Genomic DNA, 24,876 nt, shown 5'->3' on the forward strand with positions numbered 1-24,876 from the left:
TTATTAGTCTGATTTTATTATTGTATATTCCAAACACTAATCATTGAAAGAAAAGAAAAGAATTTGCTTTGAGAAAAGGCTGTAGTGAAAGAATGTGTACTGTATCTCATCTTACATCCATGATCATTAAGAATTGAAACAAGGCTGTCAGAAACACACAAAAACAGTCACATAATAATAAACACCCAATTCAGATTGTTGTGAAGTCGTGTGAAAAAGTCTGTACATTCCAGATGGTGGTGAGAATGAGCTGAATAAACACAACGCTACTGGAGCGCATGGCTGACTGTCTTTTATGGGATAAAGCATTGGCTATATTTTTACAGTACAAAGTACAATCTGGTCCAGTCTTCAAAGAGCAGAGTTTATTAGATGGCATCGCATGCAGCCCAGTCAGTAACATAAAACACTGGACAACACTTCACTCCTGGCAGCAAAACAGCTTTGCATTCAGGTACAATTTTAGTCAGAAACTCAGTCCCGACACACAAGTCACTGCTGATTTGCCTGCAACTTTGCTTTGCCAGCATCAATGTTTTGTTTGTTTAGCATTTGATTTCTTTTATAGTTCTGGTTGGTTGGTGTCTGTGCTGGCCGTCCCAGTCCTTTGTTATATAATATATCTATTTATTTGGATTTTTTTTTTTCATGCAGCCCTTACAGGCTCATGATGATGATAATTAAGTCTTGCTGTGCCTGTGTCTTGGTGTTGGAGTGTATGGGCATTTTATTACCGTTAACATCGGCTCACACCTTGCTGTATCGCTACATCCCTGCCCATGTTGGAGTCACACTTCCCACCTGTGTGTGAAATAGGTTATGGTAGTTTCCATATCATGGGGGCAGTAGATGTCATTGTGTGGTGCATGATACATAATCGACATTTCCAACATGTACATCTGGTAACACAGCAATGGCATCTAGGTCACATTTAGATAGATTTCAGGTAACACTGAAGGATCTCAGCTGTGGTTTTGAGGTTAAACATCAGGATATCTCATTCTCTGGTACTTCTCTTTAAGTAGGTTGCCGGAGCTGAAGGGGAAAGTGTGTGGTTTTACTACTAACACATCCACAACTCTCACTCTGACTCTGGTTTGCAAAGGTTTCCAAGAAACACTACAATGCTTTAAATATTTCTAATTTTGGCATTAGTGTCAACAACTGGTTGACCTTATTGGTTTGTGGTGGTGGGCTACAACACTGAGAGTTCTGAGGAAGGGGATTGACTCTAACCTGCTTGACTTTTTGCAGTGAGCTTGTGTGTGTGTGATGGGACTACCCAGTAAGTTTCCGCTTCTGCCCTGTAACTTTCCACTGCAGTATAGAGGCTTGTTATGATGCCTTTTACTCTAAAATCTGATGGTATCGGATGATAAATCTGTTGCACATAACATCATTTGGTGTTTCATAATTTCTCCACTCATTATTTCTTCTGTTATTACTACTGCGGCTTTACATCACAAGCTCAATTACCAGTGAATTACTAAATCACAAGCAGCAAGGTGACAAGTGCAATTCACAAAAACAGTATAAACTGCAGCTGACCTAAACAAACAGTGTATGCATAGTATATTGATATTTAAAGACACTCCATGCCCTTGAATTGAAAACTGGAGTTTAAAAGACACAGGTGGGTGGTGGGGTGAAATTAAAAAAACAAAAGATGTCATGTTTGCTATGTTCACAATCGCTGACTAGCACCAAACACAAAGTGCATCAGTTCATGGTGTGAATATCACAGCTTTCATTGGCATAATACATAATGCAATAATAACAAAAACAATGATGCACTCTGTGTCAAGTGCATCAGTTCAGAGAAACATGAACAGTGCACATTGTCAACACACAATAACCCTCATGCAGATCCTGGCTGAGGCCTTTAAAGGGAGCAGAACGACCAGTTTGGTTATATGGGTTTTTTCCATTAGAGGATTACCTGAGTGTCAAGTTCAACAGTAACTACTGCTGAGCTGTGCAACGTCGGGAGAGAAAGTGAAGGAGACTTTGGGTCGGACAGAGAGGAGCTGAAAGGAACAAAATGATGGTCGGTCCTTATTTTTATCGTGCAAAAGAAATGTGGGAAGACAATTCAGAACTGGCACCTCGGACTATCCCTGAGAAAATCCACAACAGCCACATTCAGGCAGGTTCATCTCTCTTGCATAGAATAGGTTTTTTTTATCCATCTATAAACCCTCCTCTTCACATCTGTAATCAAGCTTGATATCATTTATTATAAATGGACACAGTACCATGATAACATGATTCATAATAATGACACAATCTAATAAATGCATTAAAAACAGGATAGGTAAAAAATTAGGGCAATGTCACAGCTGATTTCACATTCACTATGAATTTCCATTATCATGAAAACATCCCCATGGGGATAAATCCAAGAATATATTACTGTATCTGTACACAACGAAAGGACACATGTCACAGTTAAACTGTCATATGTTGGAAATCTTATTCCTGAAACAAATAATAAATGTAACAATGTTTTGTTGTGTGAGCTACATGGAAAATACCACAGGATGTTCTCGTACAAAAATAAGTGCTAATTTAAGTCATATCAAACTCTTGTATCAAAGGGTAAAATGCAAAGCAATGCCCCATTGGTTTCTTAACACAAGTAGACCTCCTGCAATTCAGACGTGGGTGTTTTAGAAATATTATAATAGCATATCATTTTAGAAATACACATACAATGTAACTTATCAGAAGGCAATCGAGTTAAAGATCACAGGCTGCAGTGTTCCTGTTCATATTGAAAAAGTTGAGATTGAAACATGAGCCACTGCTTTGTATCTATGGAGACTTATAAAGAGAAATAAATAAAGAGAAAGATCCCGATAGAGCAGATCACCACCAGTCCTGTGTTCAGGATGAGTTTGGTTGGCGGAGGTTCGTGGAGAAGCTGGTCCAACATCTCCTCCTGCTCCTGAGCTGTCATCACCTGAGGTTGGGACTGTTTCTCCTGGAAACCACAGAGCCACTCGAAAACCTTCACGCACCTCCCGCCCTCCTCATCACATCCTCCAAAGCAGCTCTCTACCTCCTCCTCCCCATCCCTCACTCCTTCCTCTTCCATTTTGGGGGCAGTCACCAGTGCGTAGTTGCCGTTCTGAGCTGGCTGTTTGGTTTCAGTCTTTTCAGCTGTGATTGCATGGCCGTTGCTTGGTTGAACATCTTCACGATCGGCCTCGGTGCTGCAGAGTTTGCTCGGTTGGTCTCCGTGGTTAAGAGGCTTCAGGGTGTCGATGTCTTCTTCCCCTTTGTCTTTCTGTAGCTGTTTCAGCCTCTTTCTCTCCCTCAACCCCCACAGAGTCGTTGTTCTGATCTGCTCTTCACCGGGAGGAGGCGTGCAGAGACTCACACCGAACGTCACCAAAGCTGACACCCAGAACAATATGGCCGCCACATACATGAAGTGGACATCTTTGATAAAAGACGGCCGCTCGTCCGGCTGGTCGCAGTGCGGTTCGCGGTAAACGAACGCCAGCGCCAGGCGCAGAGCTCCGAGCGCGAACCCGACCATCCCGCCCCAGAATGCACCTGTCTCGTTGCAACGGTGGCACAGCACGCCGAGTAAGAAGAGAGCAGCTATGGGCGGAGTGAGATAATCTGAAACCTCTTGGATGTAATAGAACATCTGACCTCCCTGCATCTCGATGATGACCGGCACCCAGGCGATGCTGATGATCACCATGACAACCACGAACAACCTGCCGACTATCACCAGCTCTCTGGCCGACGCCTGTTTGCGCAGCATCTTGTAAATGTCCAGAGTGAATATGGTGCTGGCCGAGTTAAAAATGGAGTCCAGATCGCTCATCAGCGCCGCTATCATGACGGCCATCATCAGGCCGCGCAGGCCGACGGGCATCACCGACATGACGAGCCGCGGGTAGGCCAGGTTGCTGCAGCCGGCCGCAGAACCACACACTTCCTCACAGTGCTCCGGACTGATACACATCAACTCGTCAGCGAAGAAGATCCTGGAAATCATCCCTGATAGATAAATAAATACATAAATAAAGGTTTTAGTGAGTGTGCGTTCAGGATTAAAGGTCATACCAACTGAAAAAAGCAATCAGTGATGCTACCTGGGATGACGATGATAAACATTGGCAGGATTTTCAGGAAGCCAGCCATGAGGGTTGAACCTTTGGCGTGGGCGATGTTCTTTGCTGCCAGAACCCGCTGGACAATCACCTGATCGGTACACCAGTACCTGGAACACATCATAAGGACAGTAAAGAGTTAACCACCAGTCCACCACAAAGCACCAAGCATCATAACCATAGATATATACAGTGGGGAAAATAAGTATTTGATCCCCTGCTGATTTTGTAAGTTTGCTCCCCCACAAAGAAATGTGCGGTGTATAGTTTTTATGGTTAGTTTATTCTAACAGAGAGGGACAGAATATCAACAAAACATCCAGAAATAATATAATCATATAAAGGTTCTACATTAATTTACATTTGATCGAGTGAAATAAGAGCAAAAAATCAGCAGGGGATAAAATACTTATTTTCCCCACTGTATATCTATGATCATAACAAGAGAGCTCTCATCTATTGTACGTACTTAACATTAGCATGAAACAATCTTAGATCATTCTGCTGTGGACTATGTGTATAAATAAACCTGCTCAGAACTGAACCAGTTAAAAAATGACGTCTACATGGAAAGATTGAGACAAATACCAAATAGAGGCAGGAGTCTGGCCCAGGATAAAACCAGGCCAAGGAAGATCTGGATCCATTGGGCCTCTTAAGATCCTCAGCGCGTCCTTCTTCGGGTCGAGGCCGACCTGGCAGGAGCTGGAATATGTCAGGTTGGAGAAAGACTGCATGATGGCCGTGGTGTTCGGAGTGGCCTCCATGTACTTGCTCCTCATCTCTTAAAATGACAGGACATGGTTACGATAGGGAAAGCATGCACATCACAAAGCAGAGGCCAATTTGCCAAAATGTTGAACTATCCCTTTAAAAAAACAACATGGAATAAATGGTGTAAGTTAGATGCACAAATGACCTTCAAGTCCTCCCACTTTGAAGAGACTGATACCAGTGAGGCACAGCGCTCCGGCGATCATGAGGAACGCCTGGACCGTGTCCGTGTAGATGACGGCGACCAGACCTCCAGTGACCGTCAGCAACGCCGTCATGGTGATGAGCAGAAAGATGGACAAGTAGAGGTTCCAGCCTAAAGACTCCTTGATAAACAAGGCCCCGGAGTAGAGGTCCACAGACAGCTTGGTGAAGATATAGAGGATGAGAGACAAGGCAGCGAAATACACCTTCAGCCGCTGCCCTCCGTATCGCTTGGACAGGTACTCGGGCATGGTGTAAACCCCGGCCAGGACATAGACGGGGATGAACAACCAGCCTAAAAGCTGGAGCAACAACAGAGCGTTGAATTCCCACGCGGCCACGCTGAACCCGCTGGCAGCACCGGACCCAGCCAGTCCGATGAAATGCTCGCTTCCTATGTTGCTGACGAAGAGAGAGGCTCCTATGGTCGCCCAGTTCATGGAGCGGCCGGCGAGGAAGTAGCCGCTCACCGTGCTCCGATTGGCTTTCCACATGGCCAGGAAACCGATCGCCAGCACCACGACGAAGTAGATGGCTACGACGATGATGTCCGCCGCTTCCAGGGTGGCAGCCATGATGAATACGTTTGAGATTATTCAATATGTGAGAGCAGCAGCACTGTTGTTTCCTGACGCACAATCCAAAAGTTAATCATAAATGATCGAAGGAGCATAAACCAATCATAAAGGTGCAGGTGTAAGATAAATAGTTGTAGCTGTGTTCAGCCTCGGGGATCAATGCATGCTGCAGCTGGTCACCTTTCACAATGACATTGCATTGTAGCTGGGTTTTGACTGTGGAGCAGATGTGAAGAGAAAAGGTCCAGGTCATGTGGATCCTGCAACAAACAGAAATATACACATCAAATACATCTCTTTTCTAAATCAATGCCTAAAATTTGAATATTTTATCTTCTCATCGATCGACCATTAAATTTGTGATTGGCAAAGTGAACAATCGATGCAATCATCAAAGTATTTATCAGTAATACAGTGAAAATTAGAGGAAATGTGAATATGTGCTTTACAAGTTGAATTACTGCTCTATTGCTCGTAGTAAAAAAAAAAAAAAAGTCCCCTGCACTGGGAGCTGGAGTTTCCCTGACGTTCAGAAAGTGAACCAGATGTGATCCGATACGACTTCCATGAATATTTATCACAGCATTGGCTTTAAAACACAACCAGTCTTCCTATCAAGACCCCTGCAAGCTGTGTAAACACACAAAGCGTGTTTCTTTTCTTTACTGCCTCCGTCTTTCCGATGCACCTGCTCATTGTCCCCTTCATGTCTGTGGCTGGAGATGACAGACATCTGTTTGTGCTCAGTTTAAGAGAGGACGCTCAGTCAGCACTTCACACGGCTGTCCTTTAAGGGGAATAGATTTAATAAGTAGCTCAGTCAGGACAATTCATTTCCAAAGTGCTGTCATATTTGAATGAGCGCTGGATCCCATCTCAGCTGCTCTCTAGTAAATACAAGCTGTAGTTCTTGTCACCACTAGGGTATAGGGGTCCTGCATCTGTGCTGCTGTTTGTGTTTGAGTTGCAGTGTGAAGGACAGCAAGCCTTTGGAAAACCTAAATCTCTCCACACACCTTATTTTAGCTGCGTGTGTGTGCAGGCAGCATGGAACGATGGCAACAACAGCACCAAGGAAAACACAGCAGTATTTCCAGTATTTGATGCTACTTATGGTCGAGTCAATATTGATTTTAAATAATTTGCGCAAGGCTAACAGACTTCTTGAAGGGAATGTGTGGGTAAACAGAGGTTTTGTTCATTCTTTTAAGAGACCTTTGTCAAACAAGCATCTGCAGTGAGGTTTCTCAGCCCACACTTCGGTTTAGTCACTGCACAGTTTTCAGAAAGACTCATTTAGGCTACTCCAGCCTGTTAAACACAGGGACTCATGACGGCTCTGAAGGGAAACTGAACCTATGGCACATTTATCACACTGCTAATTTGTTTGTGCAATATTACTTTCTCTGGCAGTAATGCAAATAATATACATGCAGGTGTTCCCATAGTTTCTATAGTGCAGATATACTGTATGCACATATGTTGGGGCTGTGTTGCAGTATAGTTGGTTTACAACTATAAGATTTAAATGAACTCCACCAATCAACAATCTACACCAGTCTCTTATAATATTCATCATCATAATTAAGGTAGTAGGCCATCAGTTATTTAGGTCATGTGTTTGAATGGATTAGAAATATGTTGTTGCCTTTTAATATGTATAGAGCCTATGTATATATTTCTTTTTTTTCTTGTAGGAATTATAATCAGCCTATATCCCATAGGAGAGAGCGGGGTAAGTAGTGCCAATTTTTACTTAAATTGCCTTTAAAGCAAGGGGATTATTATAATGCTCCCAACTAAAATATGTACATATAGTTTAGGATGTTGTGCATCCCTGGGAACAATCACTTTGAATCTTAAATTAACTGTTTCAGAAATATAGCTTTAGAAAAAAAGTGGTTTTGTGTCACAACTTGCCCCCGGTGCGGGGTAAGTTGTGCCATTAGAGAAAATACACTGGGGTAAATTGTGCCATTGATAATTGAAGTAAAACAGATCATTTAATTTCTCCTATACACAGACAGCACTGCCACTGACCCAGGCCCTTTGGCACAAATTACCCCAAGCCCAGCATTTTGAAAAAAAAAGGATTCCCCAGCTGTTTTGAGCTGGCATCATGCTAACTGTATAGACTCATGGTGTAGCTTAATAAAGCACTAAAACATGTGTGAACTGTTTTCAAAGTTATCTATAATTGTTCAAACAAGGCAATCAAAAAACCTTGATCATATAAATTTTACTTTGGAGGGCAAAAACGTGTTTTTTGAACATAAATGTGCTTTCTTCTCAAGCCATGTGTCTCCCTTCTTGATAGGATGAGTGAAATGGATGCCCCTTCAAAGATATGTGGTCACATGACCAACTTCTTCTAGATAACAGGGGTGGAACTACTTGCCCCATGGCACAAATTACCCCACTCTCCCCTACTTGTAGAATATTCAAATAATATTGAGGTCCTACAGTGTTAAATTTATTGCCGTATTTTACCTTAATTTTCTCATGTGCTATAATATTCAGTGCATCTTTAGAATATAAAGTTAAAAACGAAAGAAATTTCAACACTACTTACAAAAAAAAAAAAAAAGTTGCGCGACAAACTCACCTGCTCCGCTGCTGCTCTTTCCGAGTCGCAGGGTTCACCGGCTGACAGGTTCGAGCCCCATGCAGACTGCTGAGCTGCAGGGTCCTCGGCTTAATAAGAGGCACTGGAGCACCCGCCCACAACAGCCGGCCGCACGCGGAGGATGATGATGATGATGACGATGTGCAAGTTCCGTGAACTGAAAGTTTACATGGAACAAAGAGAAAGAAAAGATGATGAGTGGTTTTTAATCACAAACTGATAGGTTGTCGATTAAAATAATAATAATTTTGCATGCAAAAACAGCGGCAAGATGGAAAGTGAAAGTAAAAAAAAAAGTTAAAGTGCCTCAGACTGTGAGCTCAGGTTCTTCTATTTACTCATGTATACAGATGAGTAGATGTGTGGCTGCAGGCGGCTCAGTGTTTTCAGCTGCACTTCCTCACACAGCCACTAGAGGCTGACACACAGTGAATAGACGCGATTAAAGGAATAGTCTGACATATTGAAAAGTATTTGCTCTCTTCACCAGATGTGTCTGCAGTGCACATGTGCATGTCTTTTATTATTATAAGCTGGCCTGTAATGCATTCAATAAAAACTCTGTTAAACAGCTCCATTAGCATCCAGAGCATGTTTTCATTAAACATTTCCTACTCAGACACACATTAGACATGAACTTAACTCCCTGTGACACTGAGCTGGCACAAAACAGAGTCAGTAAATCATCACAATCAGTTCAGTTCGTGCTCCAGATTTCTCTCCTCTCATCGTGTCACTGGACTCGTCGGGTTGTTGTTCTCTGCTCCACTCATGACTTGATCGACAAACATCCTGTCGCTTCATGTTAGTGACCCTAGAGTTGGATATTTTCCAGTTAGGACAAGCACACAGCTTATTAGAGCTGACATGCATTCTTTACACACACACACACACACACACACACACACACACACACACACACACACACACACACACACACACACACACACACACACACACACACACACACACACACACACACACACACACACACACACACACACACACACACACCAGGACATGCTAACACACAATGTTACTCATAAACCCAGATGTTCAAACATGAGTAATGAGAGCGTGGACACTGCCTGACATGGTCCTGATATGTGTGTGCATGAGCTGTGTTTTCTTGTGTGTGCATGTGTGTGTGTTTAAAAGAATACCTGCAACATGCATTTACAGCTGCATGTTTTTATGCTGCTTGGTTGCCACGGGAATGCATACAAAATATTTTCTTTCTTTGCACATGTATGTATGTATGTATGTGTGTGTGTGTGTGTGTGTGTGTGTGTGTGGGGCTATTGACCATGACCACTTTATTACCCATTACAGAGTCAGGGGTGTAATGGATAACAGGGTCTCACTTTGACAGTTTCTGCACACGCACCGTGATTTTGCACTTTTAATAAACTTTAATCCGTAAACTGAATGATGGAGCAGAGCGTCACGATGACTTCTGCTTTTGTCCCATCACAACAACATGATGGAAGAGAGTTCCAAGTATGACTATGAAGTTTTGAATGTTGTCAAAAATCATAAAATCTGTCAGACTTGTCTCTTTTTTTGGTATAAAAATGAACAAACAGTATTTGCAACAGGTGCTGTGATGTGAAGTGTGCATCTTTCCACTTTCATAGCAGATCTTCAGGCTTTCTGTTACACATTTAAGCAAAGACTCAGGGGAAGCTGTTAAAGCATGTTTGTATTACTGACCGTGGTAATTAGACTGGCGCCCAGGGGCCTCGGATCTCGAGGGCCCCGTTCCTCCCGATGCCGAATCGCTGCTGTTGTTCTGTTTTTACCGGCAGATGACGCTGAAAGGCAGAAGTCCTGCCACTGTGGAGGGAGGATAACACAATGAGACATTTCACTGCCCCTCAGGAAACCCCAGCTCTATAATGGTTTAAAAGAAGAAAAACATCAAAGGACATAAACATGAATATACATTTGGAATATAACCTCCACATGCACAAACACTGGCCTGAAACACTTTGCATTTCCTAATGTGGAGTTATTTAACCAGCAGTTTCAGGTAAACTTAACATGACATCATCTTAAAATTTTAACAGATCACATTTATTTCCTATCTATAATTGTAACTGCTGTTGTTGCAACCAAAGTGGGTAAATCTAATCAATGTGGCGACTACAGATATATTTTAATTGTCTATTATTACCCATACAGTGTCTGCATTACGTGGTGTAAGGAAGTAATTTAATTATAGGAGAAATACTGTTGTGTGATGAGTTGTTCTGCAGCTGCGAGTCAGCGAAGGCCTGTGAGGAAAGACAAAAAAAGAAAAGAAAAACAAAACTACATGAAATTCATTTAACGATTAATCATGTCCAGAATCTGCCTCTGTGATTTCACATTTTAATTTGTTACCACATCAGAGATTATTACACATGAGGTGTAATATTAATCTGAGGGAAGGGTCAGGTTCACTTACTCACAAACACTCTATTAAAGCTTAAAGGTAAAGAGCAGGACAGGACAATTACATCTTTACTACATAAAAAAAACATATTGGAGAGCAGAAGGATGCTGTTTAAATAAATTAATCTGAAAATTTAATAAAAACATGTGTCCATACAGTTTGAGCTGTTGTTTTTCTGACTACCATCATGTTTCAGGTTTAAAACTAGATGGCGCCACTGCTCTTCTGAACAAACGCTGCTGCTGTTTTATTCATCTGAAGCATCTCCGCCCTCCAACAGTTTCACATCACTTACATGGAAAATAAAACAGTCATATACAGAATAACAGCAATGTAAGTGTATCAGGATATGGGGAAATGATTTAGAGAAGACTCAGATCAAATATTAAATTCATCTCTGGCTGCTGCATCATTGCACTAAATTGTTTTCTTCCTCCACTTTTCATCAAACTTAAAATTTCTCCTCACAAAGACTAAGAAAGAAGAGAAGCCCGCCTCTTTTCTTCACCCATCAAATTTTAATGGAACATTTTTGTGGTGAAATACCGCCTTGAAATTTCAAAAAACTCACACTGTCAATCAAAATACACACAAACGGGTATCCCTGCTGCGAGAAAAAAAAAACCCCCAAACCATTAGATAAAAGACAATTTCTCCCAGACTATATTTAATCTCATCTCCGCAGCATCTCCGCCAGTCGCACAACACTTCTGCATCCCTGTGTCGGGCTGATTGACAGACAGAGACAAACAGCTAAACATGACGCTTTGGCTTCGAATCAGGGTTTCTGAAGCTGTTGGAGTTTGTGTTGCATGGGCTGCAACACGATTACAGATTAAAAACTAAAAGCCTCCAGAGATGTTTATATATTTTATTTATATAAGCCAATTTCCTTTCTACTCTACAGCTCTAAAGAAAAAAGGCTTTTAGATAAGTTTGTTACGTAGCCTACTGCAGCATTTCAGTGTAGTCTAGGGCATAAATGCTGTGGTAATTGAAAATAGATATTACATGGACTTATATTCATTCAGGCACTGTATCAATTAAAGCAATCAGCAGCAATCATGCTTAGTTTAGCTCTGTTTTTCTATGGAAACATGGAAATGTGTCTACCAGCTCATAAAGCTCAGTAATAAACACATTCCCAAAATGTTGACCTATTTCTCCAAGGCTCTGTCTTGTAGAGGGGCTTCGTTTCAAAATCTGCTTTTATTATGTCTGATAGCTACTGAAAGGCAACATACAGAGCACACAGAGAGTTAGGAGGGACGGCGGCGGGGCGGGGCGGGGTCAAGAGGAGCCCCTTGGTGCCACTATGTCAGATTTTCAGTGAATCTGCAGGATTTAAAAAGAGATTTCCCTACAGCACAGAGAAGAGGAGGAAGGAAGGAGGGAGGAGAAGGAGGAGGAGGATGGCGCTATTCTTCCTCCGACACAAACAGAGCTGCAGCGTTCGAGAGTTGCTGGCGGTGGCAGATGGTGGAAGGAATGAAAGGCAGAAGGAAAAATCACTTCCAACATGTTTATCATCATCAAGAAGAGTGTGTGCGCGCGTATGTGTGCGTGCGTGCGCGTGTGTGAGTTCCTTCCCCCCGGGGTTAATGAAAAATATGATTGAATTTTGAAAAGCACCAGCACCAACAGTCACACTGATGGGAGAAAGAGGCCGTACGTTATGAGCACGATGACTGTGTATGCACGTGTGTGTGTGAATAAAGGTTCGTTGATCTCACATGTAAACTTATTTGCCTTGATATAAAATAATACGGTATGTTTGCATCATAGCCTGATTGCCGAGCTACGATTATTGCACATTTTGTATTTTGCATCATCAAGTAAGAATTGGGGGAAATTTGAGCTGAAGTTTTTTTTTTTTTTTTTAATGATCTTTTTTGTTCTCATAATTAATTAAGGAGTGAAAAATGCTCATCACAGTTTCCCACAGCCCAAGGTGACATCTTCATCTTCATCTTCTAATTACTCGCTCGGTCTAACTAACACTCCAAAGCCAGATGAAATTCAGTTTACTGTCATAGAAGAAAATCAGCAAATCTTCATGTCAGAGAAGCTGGAAACCACTGGAAATAATGGACAAATAAAAAACTTTAACAACTTAACGATTATTATATAAAAATTGCTCAACAGTCATATTTTGAAGTTATCCTCATACTGAATATTTGCCAAAAGGACACTAAATATTGAACTCTGCTGTCGAGGAGGGGGCTGGTTTTGCAGCAGCAGAAGCTAAGAGTATATTTGAGCATTTTAAAAAGTCAGCTAACACTGCTGATCACTGCTGAATACACTTGGAAAAACTTCAATTAGAATCTTTTAGAGTTAGCTACGAAGAAGCCACGCTGGAAACTGATCCCCCTGAAATCTTAATGCATATGCTCAGCCTGATGTTGCCATGGTAATAAATGTACATTTGCATCTGTTGCTATAGTGATGCGTGCATGCGCGTAAGTGCAGAGGGTGCGCGTGTGTAACTCCAGACTGTGCATGTGACACAGAGGAACGAGGGGGAAGAGAGGCGGCTGAGAAACTTGAGAAACACACATGACTTAGTGACCTCGGCAAACACACCCCTGACAGCATGAAGCAGAGAGTCTGTGGATCCCCCTGGGTGGGTGCATATATATGAGAGAGTGTGTGTGTATGTGTGTGTGTGTGTGTGTGTTATAGAGGGGAATTAAAGACGGAGAGAGAAGCTTCGGTTGCAACAGTAAGTGCAATCCAAGAGAACAAAGTAATTTCTCACTGTGCTCAAAACATTTAAATCAACGACGAGCGCCAAGTGTCTGATGAGAAGATACGGTGAAGCCAAGTGTTGGTTCAACTGTGGGTCAACAATCTTTGTTTCTGTTGGCGAGCGGCTCACAGACACACAGTCCAGCTCTCGGTCATGATTCAGTTCAAACGCTACGATGATGCACATGGTGTCAGATGTTGCCGTGGCGGCCACTTCCTGAGGACACATTCATGAAATCCACGTCTGCATCACAGAGAGGAAAGCTGCTCGTTGAAATCACTACAGTGCAAACAGGAAGTGCTGATAGCTAATTGCGCATACAGACTGACTCCATGACAACTTCATCAAACAAATCCATTCATATAAATCCTGTGATTTATATGGATCCCCATCAGCTGTTACTAATGCAACAGCTACTCTTCCTGGGGTCCTAGTTAAAGCAGAAGTGAGTGATATATTTGTGTTAATATAAGTCTTAAATAGTTATATCTTCCGACAGCAATCACTTACATAGAGTGTTTGAACTGAAACACGGGTCTCTCAGTCCCTCTGCTCTGCTCTGAGTCGAGGAGAAAACATTTATCGTATCCTACAGTTTTTATCCAATGAGGAGAGAGAACGGCATGCAGGGCTGTGTGTGCAGCCAAGGAACGCCGTGAATGTGGTGATGTAGGGACGAGGACTGTTATGGTGCGTTCAAGGAAACTCGTATTTTTCCGACCGTGAAGTGGTACCAGTTCGATCTGGTACGAGTTCACCGGTCGGAAGTTACGAGTGGCCGTTATAGTGACTTTCACCGGTAAAACAGGTCGGAAAAACACGAGTGGGTTGCCTGGAACGCTACAAAGTCGTAAGTTGTAACTTGAAGCTGTAATTTACGATTTCAAAAGCCTGCCTGGAACGCAGCATTAGCGAAAACGACCGGACCACTCACTTCTGCTTTAAAAAACATGCATATATCAGGGGCGTGTTCAGGAAGTGTCCTTGGGTGGCACGGGCCCCCCATGAAATCTGATTGGCCACCCCAAAATATAATGGGCTATATACCCAGTCAGAGGCCTTTTATACATGCTTTTATACTGGGTTTTGTCAAGCAATTTCTTTTTTTCAAGAATAAAATATTGAGGTTTTCTATCACAATTGTATGTTGCCACTCCTGTATTTTGACTATTAGGTCTATATTTTCTTGCAGTGTTAGTAATTGAAGTAGAGATGGGTTTTGCAGACAAAACTAGGTACTAGGCCACCCCTATGAAAATTGTAGACACGCCCCTGGCATATGTATCCAAATTACCATAATATTTTACATAAATACATATATGAATACACTTTCATCACTAAATTCCCCCTCTTACACACACTCACACGCTCAGAAATGTCTCTTTTTCATGGCATTAGTTCTTGGTCTAGGATTAATAACATGACCCGTCCTCACCTGTCTAGTTCATGACCATGTTATTCCTGAGTGAAGACGAGTTGGTTGTTTTAAAAACACATAAAGTTAGAAGACTGTCTTCCACTTTCAGCCATGCAGGCGAGATCAGCATGCATTTGTCTATGCTTTGGATGATCATAATAAAGAGCGGTGCATGTAAAAGGTTTTCCAGGAAGCTCTCCAGACGCAGCTGTTAACATTCAGGTCTTATCAACAAACTGGAACTAACTCAAATTAAGGTTCTTGCTGATCCGCCGCTGCCTGGCCTCAGACAGAAACACTCAAGAGGCTATCGTGTGTTCACGGTCGCAGCAACACGACCCCTATGAGGACACAGTTAGCTGAGCGTCATGGCCGAGGCTGATCTGAGTGCTGTGGAAAAGGATGATGAAGAAATTGAAGGGGTGGGGGGTACGGTAGCCTATTATCTAAAGGTACTGGGACAAATTTCGTAGCATGATTGGGCCCTGACACTGAAGGGAAGTAGAAGAGAGGAAAATAAAAGGAGCTGTATGTTTTGGCTTTGCTTTTATTTGGGAATGAGGTTCTGACATTTGATTAAATGTTAAAACCACATCTTGATCTCCCTTCCTCTCTAATTCTTATTCTCTTCGGTGGGATTAGGTTCGTCTCGAATTCAGTCCAATGTCAAGTCATAGAGAAAGAGCCTCCCTCTGTCTCTTTCAAGTTCTGCCTCCCAACAACTTTCATTCCTTGATTGTTCCCTCTCTCTCACTCTCTCTCGGTTGTTTTAAACGAGGGCGTCTTATTGTCTGGGGGACATTTGAGCCTCTCGCACACAAACGAACCGACACACACACTGGCGAAAAACATGCTGACACCAAACGCTAGCTCAGCTTATTTCCAGTGCGAGAGAGAGAGAGAAAGAGATTGAAAACTTGACAGATGAATGACGAGGAATAAACCCCATCCTTTTATTCTCTTTCCCTCTTTCTTTGTTTTTTCCTCTTTCTTTGAAGTAACAACCGATGCAGTGAACCAGCACTCACAACTCTTACGTAACTTGTGTGTGTGCATGCGGGTGTATTTGACTTGGTAACATTTTCCTTGAAAGGCATTGTGGTTCATTAAAAGCAGATTATAAAACCATTTCAATGACATATATATAAAAAAAGAAGCTCCCAGTGTGGGACATAGTTGTATTTGGTGAGAGTTACACTCCTCACTATGAGGTAGGAGCTTCTTCAAGACTTTCATTAAATATTTTTGGGCTCTAAGAAGAAGAAAGAGGCCTTGATGGAGATGAGAGGCCGTCACAGGATCCCCCTCGGAGGGATGGCGTTGCCTTCACTGCCCTGGTTGGATGAAAGCACGAACAAGGAGACGCAGAGTGCAGTGAACGGACTGAAGCGGAGCAGTCTGGGGAAAAAAACATGGAGAGGTTGAGGTGGACGAAGCCTCGGGGACGTCGCACCCACAGGTCTCTGAAGTCAGTGACTCCTGGCTGAGACAGAAACGGGCAAAGAGCAGGAACGACTGTGGAGCCCAGACTGCAGAGTGACGACAGAGAAGAGAAAACGATGGTCGATAAAGATGAGATGCACAACAAGTATCTAAGTTGTCTTTAGACGCACTGTTAATATAGAAATGATGAAATGATTATAGAAAATCTTGTTTAATCTTCAGACTAGAAAGGGGTTTGGGCTTTGACACAGCAGGACTGATCTGCTCTTTCCACTTGTGCCGTGACTGGGAACAAATAGTGCGGTAGAAAGTCGGTTTTTAATGACCCAGTAGCTCAAATCTGCGGATGGTAATTTCACCCACAAGGAAAATGAATTGAGAACGAATGAATTAAAATAAAAATAGTTAATTATTTCCGACTTAACCACCGAGAAATCCAGCCTATTGGTGCATTTTCACATTAATAGAAGAAAGTTTGATATTAAAAATTGCATATTTATTTTTGCAAAATCTCCCTTTATTAACAATAATCCAAATCATTGTGTGTGTGTGTGTGCGTGTGTGTGCATCGTCTTGGTTTTCTGGTTTACAGAAGATTATAAATCTTATTTTCAGAAGCATCTGGCAGCAGTTTCCAGTAAGGACTAAAGTAATAAACCCACTGTACTCTGGTCAGCATCAAACTAAAGACGGACACAAAGCTCCTGTCCATCTATATCGGAAACTAAAAGCCCAGCTGCTGCAACCAAACAAAGAAACATGGACACAGTTTAAAAATAATCTATGATGAGAAACTGCAAATTTGTCATTATTCTCTCCCTTTGTATTTGCTCTTGAGCCGCCCGGTTTGGATTGACAGCAACAATAGCTGCTTTCTGACAACACTTGTTTGCATGCATGTGTATATGTAGAAGGTTAATCCACTAAGTCTCAGGTTCAGACAGTAATTCAGACCCTCTGAGTGATGAAGGGCAGTCAGCTGCTGTATGCAGAGAACCTGACCTGAGTCACCCTGAATGCGCGTGGACTTAAATAACCTCACAGCTCCGGGGTCTGTATGGGCAGCCACAGCCACAGCCACATGCACAAATTAAAGATCAGGGACATAAAGAGGAAGGAAAATGTCAAGGCCACACATCAAACTCCACGAACTCTTCGGCCCGGCTGTGAACTACGGTTATTATTCACGCACGGGATCGATCCCTCCAGAGGTTTTGAACCCACAGAGCCGAGCGTCTTCTCCATAACACCCATATTGACTTTACCATCAACAGAACGGCCCTAATGTGGAACATCTATACATCACTCATCATCCCTGTTAGAGACATTAGCAGAAACATGGATGCAGAGACACTGTAAACACAACTTGAAACAAATGTAATCATCACTGAGTGTGTCGTGTGTTATTTTTAGCCCTGTATCTGTTCGGCTACAGCTAACACAGTAACTGAATACGCCGCGGTGAGAGAAATTGCTGCCAATTCTTAACAGTATCATAAAACTGGAATTATCCTCACATCTATTATGTTTGAATGACCTATCAGGCAAAGCTGGAAACTGCTGCAGGGCTCCTGTGTGTAGTGCACCGAGTATTTTATTGCTTCATTTGTAATACTGAATAAACTCTGCTTTAAGCACAACTTTAAGTATTTACAATTTACAACATTTAAGAGAGAAATTACACTACAGCACATCTTTTCTTGAAAACAATAATCTAATAATATAATATAGGCTATTTTAAATAACACTGATGCAGAGTATTGGGTGTGTATGTGTTAAGTGCTTCCTACTATTTCTAATTGCACATTGTGGTATTAGAGATATGAAAACTTCCTGCACCACTGCCCTCAGATGTGAATTTTAATGTGTACATACAGTATCTCCCTGTCTTTGGGTGTGAAGAGCCTTTAAGAAGCAGCACCCGGTGGAAATACCTTTTTATCGATTCACGCTGCTTAGAGACGTGAAACTAGCGTTCAGTGTCCGCATGATTCATATCCAGTGAAATGCAGCAGCGGCAGCAGCTGGGAGCTCTGGGGATGAACGTCCCTGCTCTCCGAGCGTCACTGAGGGTGAAGTTATGTTTGGAACAAGAACAGGCCCTCTGGTCATTCAGGAAAATGATAAAAACCCTCCGCTGCCAGTATCTAAGACTGGTTAAACTGGGCAGCTTCCACTTGAGAGTGTGTGCAGCTATCGCCACCGGCTATTGCTGTAAATACACGGCCTGTTAAATAAGGGTGAGAGAGACTGAACTTCTGAGAGGCGGCTCTTGCTCTTCTTATTATAACGTCCAAGTATTAAACCAAACTGAGTCTTCTCTTAAAGGACAATATGTAAACTAACCTTTTACTTTATCTGGTCTCGCTGCTCCCTGCAGCTTTTGGACACGTCTCTCGTCTTTGTCCACAGACCTGCAGAGACCGATCACAGTGGGAATAAGCATCATGACACGTCTTGTTCAGCGTTGAGTGAATGGTGTGTTCAGAGCACCGTCAACAAAAGGAAATCTCACAATCTAACACTTCAACTATCAGTAATCACAAGGTGTCAATAGCAGAGACACGCTGCTGCAGGTCACAGCACACGCAACTCTGACCTAAATCACTTCACTGCACTTGAAAACAGTTCTTTTTAAACAATTACATCATGTTTTATTTAAATTAAATTCCAAACAATAAGATTCATATTTTGGATTTATGTCTTACATCAACTAACCTGACGCCAGATGTCTGATTGCTGGGAATCTGTTGAATTTCTTTGACACAGGATTGTTTTTTATCTTCGGCTGTTTTCTCACTGAATGATAAAAAACAAAGCAGCGACAGGAAAACATTTACAAAATGACACGAGTCACCTTCAAGACATAAAAGAAGATTTAAGCATTTTCAGTATTTATTTGTACAGTTATGTCCTTGCTACTGACTATAAATGTGACACTATTTACTGAGAACTCAATAACACTACACATTAATACAAAGGCTTTCATGTTTTTTTATTTATTTATTTAACACCAATAGAGTCAGATTACCTAAATTACTACCCAAATTGCTTACTGTCCCAAACTGACTTGAATAAAGCCCTACGGTTACAGCAGATGCATACAGAGGGGGGGGCAAGCTGCTCTTTCATTTGAAATGCAGCTGTAGGCAGTGTTTGGTGCAGTGTTGGAGGAGATGACCCAGGAGAACAGGAGGAGTTCAAGCAGCACAGACACACTGAATGTATGTTAGTGGGAGAAAGGAGGTCGGCGCCCCGAGGCACAGTTTGACTTTTATTCTGGTGTGGGGGGCGTGGGGGGGCCCCAAAAGAAAAAAAAAACCCATCCACACCAAGTTCTAAAAGCCAACGGGGGACCAGCATAGAGCTCTAACAATTAATCTCGCAATAATCGATTATTAAATTAATCGTCAACTATTTTGATAATCTAATACTCGGTTTGAGTTGTTTTTTAAAGAAAAAAAAATCAAAATTATCTGATTCCAGCTTCTTAAATGTGAATATTTCTGGTTTCTTTGTTCCTTTATGACAATAAACTGAGTCTCTCTTTGGTTTGTGGTTGTGTGTTCTACTGTACATTCATCTTCACAGAGATTCATGATAAAAAGTACGTTACTCCCTGATATTCATTTAGCATTTAACACCTACGAGTTGGTGTTGCCATTTAGCATCAACATCAGTTCAAAATGTAATTAATTCAATACAAATAATGAAAGCCACCTGAGCTTTACTTTACATTCAGTGCTAATTGACATATTTTAGCACTTCGGAAAAACAAAACAGAGATGTCTGTGGGTTAAATTCACACATAGCTACTGTGTTTTTATTTCTACAGGGACAGGTGGAGGTCGCAGCATGTTTGTCCCGATCAAGTGAGGACACTTCAAAACTCCAGTTACTTCAGAGTTTTTAATCCTGACCTTGAGCCGATATTATTGAACAACTATAATCTTCCTTTTTTTCTGGAAGAAATGCCTTTAGTTCCAAACCATCTATTGATTCATTCAACAAATATGTTGTATGTTGCCTTCGGTTGCTTTCTCCACATGGGACAGACTAGTGGTTATTGTAGCTGTGAAGTTCATGTGAATGGTATTTACAAGTTGCAAAATTGATCGCGCAGTGACAAAAAAAGGTAACTGTTATTCAGGCAATAGACATGGGTTGGTGCTGTACTTTAGGCCCTGACACCCACTACTGACCGGCCCCTGCCCCCTTCGTCATGTGAAGGAGCAACAGTGGGTCAAAAAGCCCCAGTGGGCGCCCGTGTCCCTCAGTGGAAAAGAGGTTAATGTAAGTTAGCCTGCGGCGCGATATGAGCATCCACAGAGCATCATAACAGCCAGAGCAATGAAAGGCCGGCGTGATAATGATGGGATCTGACACTGTGTGTGTATGGTCGCTCATATAGGCCTGCACTGTCCTGAGAGGTGTTAACTGGAGCGGAGGGAGGAAGTAACTGAGCAGAGCAGCCTCCTAAAAAAACACTCAGAGGGGGATTGTAATTGTTGTAATGTATTCTAATGATGTCTTCATGCATTTTCTTTTTCTCCTCTTTGCTGTGTGGCTGTCTTTAACGTCCACAGTGTCTCCACGTGAGACAAAACTCTGAAGCTCTGGACACAAACTTTAACTGAATTCAACTGGGCCCTGCAGACAACTGGGTGCGTTTCTATCCAGTTTCATGAACACGTTATTAATTACTGCAAGAAGATGGAATAAATTACGATGGAAAAAGACTGATTGATTGATTGATTATATATTGGCAAGTTGAGCTTCAAATACAAAATGTTAAAAATTAACTTTTAAATAGTGTTTAACAACCTTTCCGAGCAGCTAAAATTACACTTACAACTATATTAGCTCTCTATCACACATGAGCCTGAGTGTGTTTGTATATGTACAAGGCATTTGCTGCTGTCATGCATGAACAGGCAGGTTGTGTGTGTGTGTGTGTGTGTGTGTGTGTGTGTGTGTGTGTGTGTGTGTGTGTGTGTGTGTGTGTGTGTGTGTGGCGTGTGTAACGATGCACACTATTTAATGGTTGGTGATGTTGTTTGAAGTGTGACATGTTTTCCTCCCCTCTCTCCTGCTTCTCAGGCTGCTTTTTATATTACGTGACCGTGAAATGCAGTGATTGATGGAGCGTCGGCCGTGTTTGCACACAAACACCGCATCGCACTTTTTCCTGAGATGACTTGACCCACATCGTCTATCTCCGCCGCACAAGCACGGCAACAGGCAGCAGATCTGGGTCGCACAAGGTTACAAGTACTAAGACACTGATTTAAATATTACTGGAAAGACAGGCTGGTGACATGTTTTTAAAATGTTATTAAAAAAACACATGCATGAAGGCGCCTGGAAACAGCAACATGACGGGACATGAATTAGACTTACTGCAGAGATTTGTCACTAGAACGTCTTTTTATAATTGAATGGATGGTTTTTAAAAGCCTGTGCAACATGCCAACTATAACCCACTTCCTGTGAGTGATCAAATTAAGTCAACTGTTTGTAATGTTAATGCAGTGACTTAAAATAGAAGAGAAATCTGTTTTCTTCTGTACTGGAAACTGGAAATCCATCCTGGAAATTGTTCTTAATGTATTTACTATGTATTAAAAATAAAGTTTAGGACTATTATTAACCAGAGAGTGTGTTTTATCGGTTCAGATTCAGATGTGATGTCTTCACTTGCCGCATTTACAGATTTTTCTCGCTCACAGTACATTAGGAATATATTAGCTCCCAGCTTTCATTGCCTAAATATGACATTTGAAAATCCCACACATGGTGCCTTTGATGTCAAAGTGCTTCAGTGTTACTTTTATGTGCCGTGTGTTGTGAAGCAACTTGGTTCGGCTTTTCTTATCTCTGTGCGTGTGTACACAATATACCACTGGTTCATTTCAGCCTTTGGCAGTGTTGACACATCTCAGGACTACATTTCAGGAGGTTGTACGACGTACGGCTGTTTGCGCGGGTCAGTGAGTGAAGGCACAAAGCATACAGCGATGTGATGAGTCCGTGTCCCCGCGCTGACCTCGGAGCAGCACTTCGACACCTCTGCACCGCCAATAAAACAGAGAATCTCCTATAAACTTATTATGTGACGTTGGGTGTAAATCCTGCAGGAGACGTGACGTTGGATGAGTTGCGAGCCCTTTAAAGTGATGGAGGTTACGTCTGGGCCGAGGATTACGAGGTCGACGTGAGGCTTCATGAGTTTACAACTCAGTAAGCTGATATGGACGCAGTTTGCCTCCGGGCTGCCAGCTCATATCACAGTTTGGTTTATTCTGCTTTTGTGTTTTCTTGATCTTAAAAAAAAAGAAGCAGAAGTGACAGAGTAATCACAGAAATATGTTAGAAACCCTTCGTGTAAACGTGCTTTAATAACCTGCGAGACTGCTCAGTTGTTGCGGACGGCGGTTTAAAGACGTGAACTAGAATGTGTTTCCACTAAGTGTGCGTCTTGAGTGTGAAAAAAGCAGATCACGGGCAGCCAAAGTCTGTAGAAAACGACTGCAGTGGTAGCGCCTTGACAGCTTCAAACAACTTCAAACACACACACACGTCGAAGCCTCTCTGACTTTCCCTCATCCCTTTCGCTTTAATGCTCCCTCATGGAGCATTAGCTTAGATCCCCGCAGCCATGAATTACAGCTATGATGTCAATACACATTGTTAGTGATTAGTGTGTGCGTGTGTGTATGTGTATGTGTATGTGTGTCTAGTACCCATCATCACTATTTTTTTGTGCCTATTTTAGGAGCTGTGATCATAAAAATGTTCAACACTTGAGTGTTTCTGGGGCCTGAAGGGAACATGGAGCCCTAACCATCACACTTCCTTTTCTACCTGTGCACGTTAATTATCCACCTCAACCAATAGTTAAAGGGACAGTTCAACATTTTGGCAAATTGGCCCATTGCCATTATCCCTATAGTTATAGCAGTAGGTTCATTACCTTTAATTGTCGGTGCAAGCTATTTTTAGAACGGCGGAGCAGAGCCGTGAGCTGCTCAGAGCTACGCTACGGAGGCTCATGGGATTTCTTGGTTTCCTTCATCAAACTCATCAAATACACAATCCAACAACTCCAAAACGCTCTGGTGGACAAGTTGTGACCTGCATATTCACCACGCTATGAGATAATAACAGAACGTTCTGAGACAGAGTTGTTTTAGAGGTAAATTAATGCAAAACCGCTGATGCGCGTTCCCGTCGGGGGCAGTTTTTCAGCAAGCATTTACCTCTAACCAACCAATAGTTAAATGCAGCATGCATTTCTATGCATCAATAACAATAATCCACTTTTAGAATACAGTTAATGTGGAGCCCCAAAACTGTCACTGATGAGGAGTAAGCTGTGCGTATCATTTCCACAGTGCTTATAATGGATATTCGTTAACAGATCCTTGAATTTCGGCTTCCTAATATGGCCTGCTACCTTTCCCCCCGTGATAAAACCATCCTGAAACCCAGAGTTTTATTTACCATCTGGAGTCAGAGGTAAACAGTGTCTGCAGCAGGAGAGAGCAGCAGTTGCTGCAGCCTGGTCTTTCAGAGAGATATTAGCTGGCGTCCTGCCACACACAGAGAGAAGAAGAGGAAGGAGGGAGAGGAGGAGCGGAGAGACAATGTGGAGTCATACTTGTGGTACCAGTTATTTGTGTATATACTCGGACGTGTCTGCATTAGGTGGATGTATGGCTGGTGAAGAGCTGGAGTGGTGCCACGCTGAAGACACAGCACCATACAAGGACAAGACGTGCTGGAAGGAGGGGGTAGGGGGGGCGCCTGCAGGGCGACACCGCCGCGGGGTGAGAGAGTGTGTGCTGCAGCCCTGTGTCGCCCCGGCGGCCCAGGTGGAGGCTGGGGTTTCAGAAGAAGCTGCATTTTGAAAGTTTAATTTAGCATCTGTGACATTTTGGAGCTGAATTACGAGCACTTTCTATAGGCTATGTGACACCCTGATTTCACTGGAAGCACAATGACGGCATTGATCCACTCTATGGTAAATAATATCACATACAGTAGCTACATCATACACATCTGAGTTGTAACGGAAGTCAAATCTGGATCCTGTGCATCTGTAAAAGTCTTTTTTCCATTTCCTGTTATCTTCCTCCAAGTGTGTGTTACTCTCCTAATGTTTCTGTGTTTGAATGTTTTATAAATCAACTGAATGAAAGTCTGCGGAAGATGAAAGTGACTCTGAAAATGATCTAACTGCTCTGAAGTCCTTGTCTGTGTGAGTGTGTGTGTGTGTGTGTGAGAGAGAGAGAGAAAGCACAAGAGAGATCTGTGAAGAAGTGAGGTCAAATATCCTCTACCTAATAATAAATCACACACACACACACACTGCTACCCCACACACACACACACACACACTCTCCATCCCCCCACCCATTTGTTGACATAGTTTCCATGGTGAGGGGAAGGTGTTGACGATTCATCGCTGCATTCCTGGGCGCATGCTCTTTCACACACACATTAACATTTACTC

The 24,876-nt window shown here is 42.4% G+C and overlaps 1 protein-coding gene across 1 annotated transcript; it reads right to left on the bottom strand.

The window, feature by feature from the left end:
• Positions 1–2,409: 2,409 nt before the first annotated feature.
• Positions 2,410–5,683, bottom strand: LOC310998076 (sodium/myo-inositol cotransporter-like; the record flags this gene model as incomplete). Its single annotated transcript, XM_083987969.1, has 5 exons — positions 2,410–2,418; positions 2,873–4,017; positions 4,113–4,240; positions 4,719–4,914; positions 5,050–5,683. 5 exons carry the CDS (start codon positions 5,681–5,683, stop codon positions 2,410–2,412), a joined length of 2,112 nt encoding a protein of 703 aa, XP_083844095.1.
• Between the last annotated feature and the right edge of the window lie 19,193 nt (positions 5,684–24,876).

The sequence above is a fragment of the Trachurus trachurus genome (genome assembly GCF_905171665.1).
Source record: "Trachurus trachurus genome assembly, chromosome: 2".
NCBI classification, from domain to species: domain Eukaryota; kingdom Metazoa; phylum Chordata; class Actinopteri; order Carangiformes; family Carangidae; genus Trachurus; species Trachurus trachurus.